At 45.0% G+C, this 12,975-nt stretch overlaps 1 protein-coding gene across 1 annotated transcript; it reads right to left on the minus strand.

The window, feature by feature from the left end:
- Positions 1-4,492: 4,492 nt before the first annotated feature.
- Positions 4,493-9,970, minus strand: SLC7A3 (solute carrier family 7 member 3). Its single transcript, XM_066249184.1, has 13 exons — positions 9,916-9,970; positions 9,154-9,267; positions 8,483-8,882; positions 7,605-7,763; positions 7,254-7,431; positions 6,999-7,111; positions 6,651-6,873; positions 6,339-6,478; positions 6,134-6,236; positions 5,723-5,889; positions 5,386-5,552; positions 4,877-4,985; positions 4,493-4,759 (listed from the first exon to the last, which is right to left on the minus strand). The coding sequence occupies exons 2-13, from the start codon at positions 9,232-9,234 to the stop codon at positions 4,644-4,646; spliced, it is 1,956 nt and encodes a 651-aa protein (XP_066105281.1). The 5' UTR covers positions 9,235-9,267; positions 9,916-9,970; the 3' UTR covers positions 4,493-4,643.
- Positions 9,971-12,975: the final 3,005 nt, after the last annotated feature.

The raw sequence follows: 12,975 nt of genomic DNA on the forward strand, positions 1-12,975 counted from the left end.
TCCCCCTCTCCTTCCTCTCTGTCTCTCTCTTCCCCTCCTGCAGCCAAGGCTCCATTGGAGCGGGGTTGGCCCGGGTGCTGAGGATGGCTCTGTGGCTTCTGCCTCAGGCGCTAGAATGGCTCTGATTACAACAGAGCAACTCCCCAGATGGGCAGAGCACCGCCCCCTGGTGGGCATGCCAGGTGGATCCTGGTCGGATGCTTGCGGGAGTCTGTCTGACTGCCTCCCTATTTCCAACTTCATAAAAATACAAAAAAAAACAACAGAATTTATGAAGGTTATAATTAACCTGTCTGAGGTCTGGCAAACATTGCACTGAATGAAAAAAAAGACTAGAGAACCAAATCATAAATGGTTTGCTTAAACAGTAGTACCAGGATTTATTTGCTCTATTGACCATCTTCTTTAAGCATGTAAATACAAGAATTATCCATCTTAAAAAACAAACAAACAAAAAACCTCTCCCTCAACTACCTCCAGCTGTTGCCCTGCAAGGCTCCCATAAAGCCCATGTCCACTTCCTCACCCTCTACTCAACCCCTGCAATATGGCTTCCACCCCACCATCTGACCAAAACTGCTTTTGATATGATCAATTACCTACTTACTGACAAAACCAATGAAGCTTTTTCTGTCCTTATTGTATTTAACTTGGCGCTTTGTGCAGCATTTGGCACTGTTGAATGTTTCTGAAAAGCACTCCCCCCCCAGACTTCCTTATCACTGTCTCTTCAGTCATTCCTTCTTCTCCTGCACTGAGCTTCTCTGCTATCCCTTAAACATTTCCCCAATTTTTTGCTATTATGATTATAAAAGGAATGAAAAGTAATGTTTATACCTGATTTAAAAGAAAAAATGAAAAAGTACAGAAAAGAACCAGAAGTTAACAGTTTGTCTATTTTTCCGGGGGAAAAAAGTGTGAAGACATCCTCTACTGTTCCTTCATGTGAATGTTCTGTACCTTGGAGTTTTGGTACTGTTTTGTTTTGTTTCTAGTTAATAGTGTCTGAGATCTTTCCTATGATATTTTGGCACATATAACCCTAGTTTTTTTAATGGCTGTATAAATATTCCAGTGAGCTAATGTATCGTAACTTATATAACTGGTTGCTTGCTGATGCCCATTAGGTAGCCTCCACGTTTTATGCAATTATACATAAATAGCATCACAGTAGAAATCCTTATATTGTTAAGATTTTTAAAAGTCCTATAAATGGAATTATCAGGTCAAAAGTAAATTTTAATCCTTCTATCACCAGATTACCCTCCACGAGTTACCAGAATACTTATCGCCATCATTCATAAGACTGCCTGTTTACCCTCACGATAGCCAATGCCTCGTCATTGAAATTTGTTTTGCCCACTGTAAAGAACTGAGATCTCGGCCCTGGCTGGTTGACTCAGTGCTAGAGCGTCGGCCTGGCGTGCAGAAGTCCCGAGTTCGATTCCTGGCCAGGGCACACAGGAGAAGCGCCCATCTGCTTCTCCACTCCTCCCCCTCCCTCTCCTTCCTTTCTGTCTCTCTCTTCCCCTCCCGCAGCGAGGCTCCATTGGAGCAAAGATGGCCCTGGCGCTGGGGATGGCTCCTTGGCCTCTGCCCCAGGCACCAGAGTGGCTCTGGTCGCAACAGAGCGACGCCCCCTGGTGGGCAGAGCGTCACCCCCTGGTGGGCGTGCCGGGTAGATACCGGTCGGGTGCATACAGGAGTCTGACTGTCTCTCCCCGTTTCCAGCTTCAGAAAAATACAAAAAAAAAAAAAAATAGTTGCCAATAAAATATCTTTAAAAAAAAAAAAAGAACTGAGATCTCAGGGTTCCTTTGATTTGCATTTCTTAAAAACTCTTTTTATTTTAATTTAATTTAATTTTTTTACAGAGACAGAGAGAGAGTCAGAGTGAGAGATAGACAGGGACAGACAGACAGGAACGGAAAGATGAGAAGCATCAATCATTAGTTGCGCATTGCGACACCTTAGTTGTTCATTGATTGCTTTCTCATATGTGCCTTGACCATGGGCCTTCAGCAGACCGAGTAACCCCTTTCTAGAGCCAGTGACCTTGAGTCCAAGCTGGTGAGCTTTGCTCAAACCAGATGAGCCTGCGCTCAAGCTGGCGACCTGGGGGTCTCGAACCTGGGTCTTCCACATCCCAGTCTGACGCTCTATCCACTGCGCCACCATCCACTGCGCCACCATCCACTGCGCCACCACCTGGTCAGGCTGATTTGCATTTAACACGGGAAGTTGAGTATTTTTTGTATATTTGTTGGTGTGTCATATATTTTCTTTTAAGATTATATTTGTTGATTTTAGAGATAGGAAGGAGGGAAAGAAATGGGGAGGAGCACAAAGCATCAACTCATAGTAGTTGCTTCTCGCATGTGCCTTGACCCTGCAAGCCTGGGGTTTCGAACCAGAAACCTCAGCATTTCAGGTCGTTGCTTCATCCACTGTGCCACCACAGGTCAGGCCATATAATTTTCCTTAAACTATTTAATCCTTTATCCCCTTTTTTTTGAAGTTATTCATCTCCTTCTTACTGATTTGTATATAAAGTTAATTATAGTTTATGTAACAATTTTTTTCTTTTGGCTTTGTCCCATAGTCTTTAGGCCTACACTCAGCTTCTGTCACATACACATATATCCTCTGAGTTGATGACTCTTAAATCTAACTTGAGCCCAGAACTCTAGACCAGCTCCAAGTTCCAGCTGTTGATTCTGTATCTTCACGAATATGAAGCTAAGTATGTTTTTAAATTCATCTTTCCCCAAATATGCCCTTCCTTTTATGCTTTCTATCTTGCCTAATAATTTGATCACTCACCCAGAAAGTTTCTAAATCATCTATTTCTTTCTTACTGCCTACATCTAACTACCAAAAACACTGGATATTTTGTTGATTTTAGAGAGGAAGGAAGAGAGGGAGAGAAACATTGATTTGTTGTTCCATTTATTTATGCATGCATTGGTTGTCATTTTTATGTGCCGTGACACAGGATCAAACCTGTAACCTTGGTATGTCGGGACAATGCTCTAAGCAACTGAGGTACCTGGCCAGGGCAAAGGAGTATGGTGTCCTCTTAACTAATTACTACTGGCAATATCACAGAGTGGGTTAAAGAGCACAAGATGCAGTCAGACAGAACTGGGTTTGTATTCTTGGCCCTGACCATTCCAAGTTACATTACTTAGAGCACATTCCTTACCCAAAACCTATGCCCTCATCTTTATCTACTTCACAGGGTTCTTGCAAGGACTGAATGCAATTATATATACAAAATCTGGCATATAATACTCAATAAATGCTAGCTATTATCTCACTGCTCTGGCTTCCCCCATCTTCTTGTAACCCATCCTTGCTGTTGCCAGTCTAACAAATTTAACCACCCTCATGCTTGGAGTCTTTTGGTGACTCCTCCTTTGACTACATACACTTACACACACACCTCTTTTTAGGATATCTGAATTTCTTGGTAGGGTATACAAGGCAATTCATATGGTCTTATTGTTCACCTCACAACTCCATATATGCTACCCTTCATCCACATTAAGCTAAATTCCATATCCTCACATACGATATGTTTTCTCCCACTTCCATGGTTTGAAGCACTCCTCACTGACAGACAAGCCCTCACCCCAGTTTTAAAAAAAAACGAAACACACACCGATTCAAGACTCAGGTCAAGCATGTCCTTTGTGCTTCTGCAGAACTCGGCACTTATCCCTACCCTGGTACAAATCATTGTCCCATGTTTACCTGCTTGTCTCTCCGACCAGACTGAGTTCCTTGAGGGCAGGGATCTTTTATTCATGCTTGTATCCTCAGCACCCAGCATGGGACCTAGTGTTGTATAGGAGCATCACATGTTTGTTGAATAGATGAATAGTTCTTGGTCTGAGCAGAGCTCTGACCTTTCTGTTCCCTTACTATTTGTATAGCAATTAGGATTTATATTTATATACAACCCTTTACCAACCCCCTCCCATTGTCCACTTCTCTCTCAGCAGTGCCAACCCCCAGCCAAAATGTCTGTTGCTTGGGCAGAGACAAGAGTCTGGGACTGTCCAGCTAGAAGGGATAGAACAGAAGATAGTGGTCCCAGAGTGGGCCCTAACCAATGACAGTGTTGAGATCAGAGTCCACCCCAAACCCCAGAGATGAGTGTTGTTGTCCACTTATTCAGAACCCAACCTTTAGTATAGCAAGGGAAAACCTAGCTCAAGATCATTCTTTTAAATGTGGCTAGGCTGGATGGCTGCTTACACCATCCTCCTCAAATCATGAGCCAAGAAGAAGCACACAAAAGTACAACGGATACTTTTATGGTGACTGGGACAAATAAAGTACACTTCTCTGAAGCTCTCCGCACTGAATGTCAGGGTCCCCATCATCTCTACCAAACAAAAAACAAGACATAGTTTCTTTTTCTAGATTCTTTTAATATTTTTGAAAAGCCAGTAAGCAACTATAGATGCAATTAAAAAGCAGACATGTTAACAAAAACGGAGATGAAAAACAAGACACACCCATCACTCTACCAAGCATAGCTCTATTAGTGTTCCCCACCAACATCCCACTGGAGGCCTAGCTCTCTGTGTGGTCAAGAGTACTCTCCATTATTGTGTGGGGACACCAGACAGCATTCAGGCGCTGCTGAGATCAAAGTCTACAGTTCGGGTCCTAGACTTGAATGGGGGTTCATCACTCTTAACCTCTTCCAGGCTGTGCTGTACTCCATAGCCGAAGTAGATAGCAAACCCTAGTGCGGAAAGGTAACTGTAAGATGGGGCTTAATAGGCCTCCTACTTGAGACCAAAAGGGAGAGGAGTTGGGATAAGACTCACAAGAGGCTTATTCTTCCCAAGTGGATACCTACCAATCACCATCCAGACCCCAAATCGGGCCCATGTGCCAGGTGTCATCTGCATCATAAGATAAATATTCACAAAGACGCTCATTAGTGGGAGGAGAGGCAAAGCAGGTACCTGGGAACAAAGCAAAATCCTTTCTGTACATACCACAAGGTGACCTGGAAAAAAATTCTTAATCTACTCAACCCAGGAAAAGAAAAGTCCAACTCCCACCCAACCATGCATTTCAGTTGAAGCCCATTCATTTAGTGTGCCTCACATGGAACTGTAATACTCAGAGTATGGGGAAACGGAACTGGAAAGGAACTAAGGAGGGTCAGAGAAGAATTCTTTGGTCTAAGTATCTCTTTTTCTGTTTATCTGTTTGTCTGTTTGTTTTTTTGGTCTAGGTATCTCTTATCTTTCCTTTCTTGACCAAATAAAGGATATACATGAAACTTATTAGACTGCAAGGAATCTGAAGCTTATTTTCTTTAAAGATGGGCTGGTAGGGGGGAAAGGAAAGGTCATTTACCTTAAAATGAAGGCGAGTGGAACTCTGTGGCTGTCTCCAGATGACCCCAGTGATCCCAGTAATGAGCATCAGGAGCAGCACAATCACTGCAATCCATATTGGATCTCCAGAAAGCAGTGGAATTGACCACTGGGTCAGCACCAGGCAGAGGACACTCAGCAGCAAAGCTTCAAGAGTCAAGTTGAAAAACATCAAAACCAACTCTTGAGACCAACACGTTAAGACATTAGGTACTCTATTCCAAGGAGGGTCACTCTCTCTCTAGTTCTTCCTCAGCCACCAAATTCCACACACTAACTCCTCACAGAACCACCAAGAGAAAAATTCCATTGCTCACCAAGCAGGGAGGAACAAACGTAGACAATTTGGCCAGAGAGCAGAGTCGGGGCGGCGTTGTATGGACAAAATAGTGCCTGCAAGGTCAGCTTTTCTGTCTCAGACATCGGCTCTTCCTGCAGCTCCAGTTCATCTTCCTCGATCCTGATCTCTTGGCCAGGCTGGTACCTGAAGCGAGAGTAAGAAAGCAGTACTAAGAACAGCCCTCAACCATTTTATGGTCTTCCCTGGGGCAGCTTAGTCTCCCTGGTCATGATGCAGGGTAGAAGGTCTTATTGGCAAGGACGGATATCCACATTCCTCAAGGACAGGCAGGACGATGATGGCAGTAGGGGAAAGAGGAGCGGATTCTCCTTACCCCCCTCAAAGAATAAAAATACATATCTCAATGTGCAGAGGAAGGGAGTCTCACCTGAGGATGAGAACACAAATAGATACCAAGGAGTAGGCAAGCAGGGTCCCAATTGACATGAGGTCCACAAGATCAGAAAGTTCAAAGAGGAGTGCCATTAATGCTGAAATTCATGGGCAGAAAACAAAAACAAATGAGAAAAGGGAAGAGTCAAGTTAAGGGAGTTGAAGAAACAACCAGGGAAAGTGCAAAAACACCATTTCACCTGCAATAATGCCAGAGACCACAGTGGCTATGACAGGGGTGTGTGTGCGGCTGTGGATCCGGGCAAGGACACGAAACAGGAGGCCATCCTCCGCCATCGCATAAATCACCCGAGGCATGGGGAACATAGAGCCTAGGAGGCTGGAGAGAAGAATGCCCAGAGCAGCGTGAGTTGACTGCAATGTCTGTCCCATAGCCTGTAAGGTTAAGGAGTCTCCACCTTTTCCTTATAGCCTTTTGAAAGTGTGTTCTGTGGTACTGAATACTATAATTTGAGACTGTCAGCAGAGGACAACACATGTTTGACACTGACCTGGTAGAAAGAGCACAGAGAGATCCTCCAGCCACAATATAGCGGGCAGGGGCCCATCCAACATGGAGAAAAGCCTCAGGCAAGGGACTCTTAGGTTGAAGCTGATAGTAAGGCATCATTAGCGTGAGTGCCGAAGAAACCCCAAAATACGCCAAAAAGCAGACGGACAGTGAAATCACAATGCCCACTGGGATGGAACGCTGGGGATTCTGGGCCTCTTCCCCTGCAGGAAGGGTCACAAGGTTCTGAGTCAGGAAAGCAGGCTCAGTCCTCTTCCTCCCCCAATCTGCCTGTAGCTTGAGCTCACACTGTGCCCAAGCCCCGGAAGAAATGGAATGGCAGCATTACCGGTGGTAGCAATGCAATCGAAACCAACAAATGCATAGAAACAGGTAGCTGCTCCACGGAGAATTCCCTCGAAGCCAAAAGGCACAAATTTTCCAGAGCCCAGCTGGCCCAAGCTAAAGTAGAAGAAGGGATGGAGAAGGTTAGGGTGTGTCTAACCAACTCTTCCTTTTCTCTAAGGCCAAACTACTTAGGTCTTTTCAAGCCCTAGGCTCCCATCCCTCCCCACATTATGTTCCCAGCTCTGCATCTCCTAACCTATGAGTATCATTGAGCCTATCCACGGCCAGTTTGTAGTCCTCTTCTGTGAGCTTCCAGTTGTGCAGATCCCCCTTAATGAAGCCAGAGATGATGACAAAGCCGAGAACCAAAAGGTTGACCACTGTGAACACTTTAGTAACCAGGGCCGACTCACTAGCTCCCAGAGCCAGCAACCCTGTGGGAAACAGGTATTCAGAACTGTAAGAAAATCCTCAGTCCCACATCTAGGTACAGACTGCTCCTTCCCAGCTTTTCTTCTGGCTTACCATTACCACCTCCGCTAAGTCGTTCTCAGACCTAGTCCCTCCTGGCCCCACCCCCATCATTATCCCTGTCCCCAACCCTCACCAGTGAGCAACAACACAAGGCCCAAAGCAAAAAAGTCTGGATATTCTGCGAGGACATGGGGAACATTCAGTGAAATACTCCCCTGCAGGGTCTGAGAGATGTGGTTCCCAATCAGATTGTCAAAAGCTGAGCTCCAGGCCCGGGCCACGCTGGCTGTACCTGTTGGAGCAGAGAGAAACATGGGGTCAAGTTCCTCTCCCTCTCATACCTCTCCCATAGCAGTCTCACAAGAATCCCTGCTGTTTTCATCTAGATTTACTTTTTAAAAACCAAAATTAGTCAATTTAAGAAAACCGGGGCCCTGGCCAGGTAGAGCTCAGTTGGTTCGAGCATCAAACCGATACACCAAAGTTGCAGGTTTGATTCCTGGTCAGGGCACATACAAGCAACCAATGAACCTGACCTGTGAGGGCACAGTGGATAAAGCATCAACCTGGAATGCTGAGGTCGCCAGTTTGAAACCCTGGCCTTGCCTGGTCATGGGAGTTGATGCTTCCTGTTCCTTCTCCTTCTCTCTCTTTCTCTCTCTCTCTCTCCCTCCCTCCCCTCTCTAAAATAAAATCTTTAAAAATATTTTTAAAAAGGAATCAACTAATGAGTGCATAAATAAGTGGAACAACAAATCGATGTCTTTCTCCCCTTTCCTTTCTCTCTAAAATAAATAAATCTTAACAGCTCAAAAAGGAAAAAAAGAAAAACAGGACAAAGGTAAGTAGAAAGAACAATTTCTCCACACCTGCAACCCCCAGCCTGCCAGCAAACACACACATTTAAGGGTATTGAAGTCCTGTGAATGACTTCACCCATTCCACCCAGATATTCTGAACCCAAAGCCCCTTCATTGGCTGTGCAGTGGCCTCCCTGCCCAAACATCTCACCGATGACATAGGAGAGGATGAGGTTCCAGCCAGTGGTGAAGGCCCAGAGTTCACCCACAGTGACATAGCTGTAGAGATATGCAGAACCAGACCGGGGAACCCGGGCACCAAACTCTGCATAACACAACCCAGCCAGCACAGAAGCTAGGGCGGCCACCAAAAAGCAGATCACAATGGATGGTCCTGCTTTATCTCTGGCCACCTCTCCAGCCAGGACATACACGCCTGCGCCCAGTGTACTGCCCACACCCAGGGCCACTAAATCCACAGTGCTCAGGCATCTGGCAAGGCGAGTCTCAGCCGTGCCTGGCTCCAGTTTACGTCTGCGTGTCAGTTTATGAGCAAATCTGCGAAGTTTCTGCAAGGGCATTCTAGCAGAAATTGAAGAGGAAGCTGGGATCTGGTGAAAAACAAGACAAAAGCTCTTCAGTAGGGCTCGTAATCCCTAAACTCTAAGAATGAATTACAATACCCACCCGACCAAGCACAGGTGCTATGGGGGGGGGGGGGTGAGAAGCTATTTAAGAAACAAAAGCAAGCCACTTCCCCTCTAACCTCAGTTTCTTCCCACACGGTTAGGAATAATAATACCTCACAGGTTTGTGGAAGGACTGATTTCAGAAAAGGCAGATGAAAGCCCCCTGCAGTGAGTACAGTGTCCTGATACTTACTAGCAGCTCTTCAATGTTAGTTGCTTCTCTCTCTGGCTGGGAAGATATGAGGTTTATCCTAGACTTCAACCCAGGAACCATGGAGCTTAATGTCTGTTTCCTGGTCTGAAGATCCTTGGGAATTAAACAGAACTCTACTCAGGGGGGCCATCAACTCGGGGAAGAAGCCCAATATCTACATTCCGTTTCAGCGTTCGCCCCCAGAATCACTCAATAGGTGTGGCTTCTAAATCGCCCAGAAGGAGTGTTCTCCTGCGATCTGGGCTGCAGGTCAAAAAAGTGAGCAGAGCCTCCATTCCTTCCCTCCTCACCTAACCCACACCGCGGAACTGCGTGGCGGTGGACGGGAGGAGTAAGCAAATGTCCCCCCCCCCCCCGTTTCCTCCCTCCCCGCCGGGCTGACCAGCAAGCATCAACAGTGAGGCACCACTTCGACATGTGAAGACTTGAAGATACTTCCCGAGGGGCGGCGGGGGAACCCCGAGCAGCCCGTGATTGTTCACACCAAAGAGAAGGGGCACCGCATTGAGCCCCCCGACCCACCTCTTAGATTCTTATCTCCCCACCTAACAGATACTGTCTGGGGCTGAGGTGGAGATAGGATGTTTGGCTGCCGGGGCCGGGGTCTCGCCAGCAACAGGTCACGGCTGCGTTGATGCAACTGCAAGCCATGGTTGCCCGAGAATCCCAGGCATGCCCGGACCCTCGCCGTTCTCCTCTGACTCACGTGCCGCCACCCCCTCCCCACTTCCCCAGGCTTACCTGGGAGTGGTTAGTCCTGCCTTGGCTCCAGTGAGGCTGACTTAAGCCGAGTTGGTTTAAGGATGCTGAGTTCAGCAGCTAAAGCTTCAAAGCCGCTGCTTGGGGTCGTTGCGCGCCAAGCGCCCCTTATATACCCTCAGAGGCGGAGCCGGTAACGTCATGGAATCCCTCCCCCAACCCTCCTCCCTATACACAGCGCGCACACACACACACACACACACACACACACTCACAAACACCCCCACACGCGCGCGCACACACACACACACACTCCTCCGCTTAGCAAAAGGGATTGCGTGGGGCCTGAGTCTGTTTCCCACTGGCAACAGCAAGACCAGCGTGGGAATGAGCGAGAAAGGGGGAAGGCAGCCTTTACTCCTCGCTTACCTGCAAGCAGGACAATGAGAGTCTTCCTGGCCGGAGACCCCCTGGGATTTACTACCTTTGTACCTTGATAGTCGGAATTGGAGATTGGTGGAGTGGGGGAGGGGTGAGAGGTGGAGAGAAAACGACACCGGAGTCTCCAACCCGTTCTCTGTCTTCCTCAGCTTCCTTTTCTATGCGAGGCTCCCGCACCCCTGAAATCTTTCCCAAGGACTATACCAGGTTATGGACAGCGACCTGACGCCGGCCCCTCAGCTCTCACCTTCAACTGTGGGTGTTGTTTTTAAATATATATTTTTTATTAATGTATAGTTGACATACAACATGTGGGTGTTTCTAATGCAGTCAGCAAAGGAATGGAAGATTATTTCAACCACCACCTGTACACATAATTAATCCTGTCCAGATTTCCAGGCCCCAGTCTCGTCATAGTGTATCTCTAGCTACCTAAAAATATTAAACTCTTGAACAAGAAATTCTGACAATATTGAAATATTGAAGAAGGGAGCTCGTTTAATTCCCTTTTACTGTTGAGTAAACTGAGGCTCACAGGCGTGACTTGCTTGACATCACACCGCCAATATTTGCTCCCTCACTGATAAAACCTGGCCTGTTGGACTAATGTCTGCCTCCCAGGGGTGTCGTACCTCGTTTAAATTCAAGAAAAGAGGATGTGTGGCAGCAAACAGTCAAACTGGCCCGGAGCACCAGCGTGGATGCAAGCCCTTAGGCTAGGAGTTTCTGGAACACTAAAAAAGGAGCTGAAGAATCAAAGAACAATCATGCCTGTTGTTAAAACATACTCCCACCCAGCAAACAACTCTTAGTGATAATGCAGCTCCCCAGGGAATGTCTCAGGGGGCAAGGATGGACCCAAATATTCTTGTTGCCTTTAAATAATCCATTATAACTAGATCACACATGAAATCTATCCAAAATCTAAGTCCTATCTCAACTAATTGGTATTTTTAGCTAGCTCCAACTGTATTTTGGGATTCCTTAAATATTTATTGAGCACTGACTATGTATATAACAGCTAGTGTAGCAATGAAGAGACTACAAAGAAAACATTAAAAAAAATCCTTGCCCTCCTTGTCTTAAAAATCTAGATAGGGCAAGAAAATACACAGTATAATTGAAAAAAGGATTACATACTGGTTAGGACTGCAGTCTATGGAATTAAACCTAGGTTAAATTCCCAGCTCAGCCATGTGACTTGGAACAAATTTTATAACATCTCTGAGCCTCAGTTTCTGGATGTAATATACATGTTTCACAGGTTTGTTGTGATACTTAGATGAAATGAAGTCAAATTTCCTGCCTGTCACATGGGAAATATTCAATTAAAACTTTATTCATATTCAGAATGATATATTGGTATGTATGATCACCATTTGGCTGCTTAGAGTAGGTGACTGACTCAATTATCAGATTAATTGACAAGTTGGTGTTGTCAATATTAAGGGAAAGACACCCTCTTAGGTTGTAAGGTGCTAAGGAGGGAAGTTGACAGAGACTTCAGCTGAGTTGTGAAGGGTGAAGGGTGGCTGAGTTCTGGACCCTCAAAGAGGCATGAAATAAAGTCAGGGGACCATGTAGCAATGAGCAGAGCAAGTGCAGTGTTTCGGAGGCAGCAGGAAAGACAAGGTTAGGTAATGCATGACTCCCTCTCAGAGTAATGGGTGTCATGAACTTATTACCTAATATGTAAACACTGATTCTTATCATTGGTCATAAACTCACTCCACTCAAGTCTGACAGTGGACTTAATAGGCACTCAACTATTCAATAAAAACTTGGTCAATTAATTAGAAACATCAGGAGGTACCCTCCAGTTTTAGCATTCCAATGTTTTGTGAACAACTGTTCTCATTCACCATCCACCCTTTTCATGAATTTGTAGATAGCATTCAACCATATTTCCTTCTACAGCTTTTAATTTTTCAGATGTTCCGTGGTGTCCTCCTCATCACGGATTTTCTCTAACTTTAATACCTCTTGGGATACAATGAATGGCCTGATGCAAAACATTGAATTTTTTGTTTGTTTTTATTTTCAAACAATTTAGCAGTAATGAAAACTACAAAGAAAGTCATTCATAATTCCTACCAAACCAAGGATTTGTGTTTTTGCAAACTTTGTTATGGTCTTTTCACATAAATACACACACACACACACACACACACATACACACACATACAGGTGGGCAAAAATAGGTGTACAGCTATAATACAAATAGTACAATAATTAATAAACAACAATGCAAGAATAAAGTCTGTTTCATATGCTCACAGATGCAAACTAAGTTTGCCCACTCTTGTTTATCATATATTAAATTACCATATAATTGTGTATTCTCCTTTTTTCATTTTTTTTTAAGATTTTATTTATTGATTTTACACAGAAATAATGAGGGGTGGAAATGAGAAGTATAGTTGCTTCACTTTAGTTGTTCGTTGCTTCCTTGCCGTATGTGCCTTGACTGGGCAAGCCTAGGGTTTCCAACCAGCGACCTTAGCTTTCCAGGTCGACACTTTATCCACTGCACCGCCACAGGCCAGGCTTCTTTTTTCATAATCAAATTTTTTTTTCAATTACTACTAAAATGTATTAAAGATAAAAAAGTTGTTCAGTTTAAAAACATAAATATTTTTTTTAAAATAAAATAAAAACATA

The sequence above is a fragment of the Saccopteryx bilineata genome, chromosome X (assembly GCF_036850765.1).
Source record: "Saccopteryx bilineata isolate mSacBil1 chromosome X, mSacBil1_pri_phased_curated, whole genome shotgun sequence".
Classification (NCBI taxonomy): Eukaryota; Metazoa; Chordata; class Mammalia; order Chiroptera; family Emballonuridae; genus Saccopteryx; species Saccopteryx bilineata.

What these genes read in the sequence shown, in the direction of transcription:
- SLC7A3 (XM_066249184.1), bottom strand. Translation starts at nt 9,234, where the DNA reads ATGGTTCCTGGGTTGAAGTCTAGGATAAACCTCATATCTTCCCAGCCA. An exon ending in CTAACATTGAAGAGCTGCTA is followed by an intron (nt 8,883 to 9,153) that starts GTAAGTATCAGG and finishes GTTTTTCACCAG; the next exon opens with ATCCCAGCTTCCTCTTCAAT. An exon ending in CCACTCGCCTTCATTTTAAG is followed by an intron (nt 4,986 to 5,385) that starts GTAAATGACCTT and finishes CTTTGTTCCCAG; the next exon opens with GTACCTGCTTTGCCTCTCCT.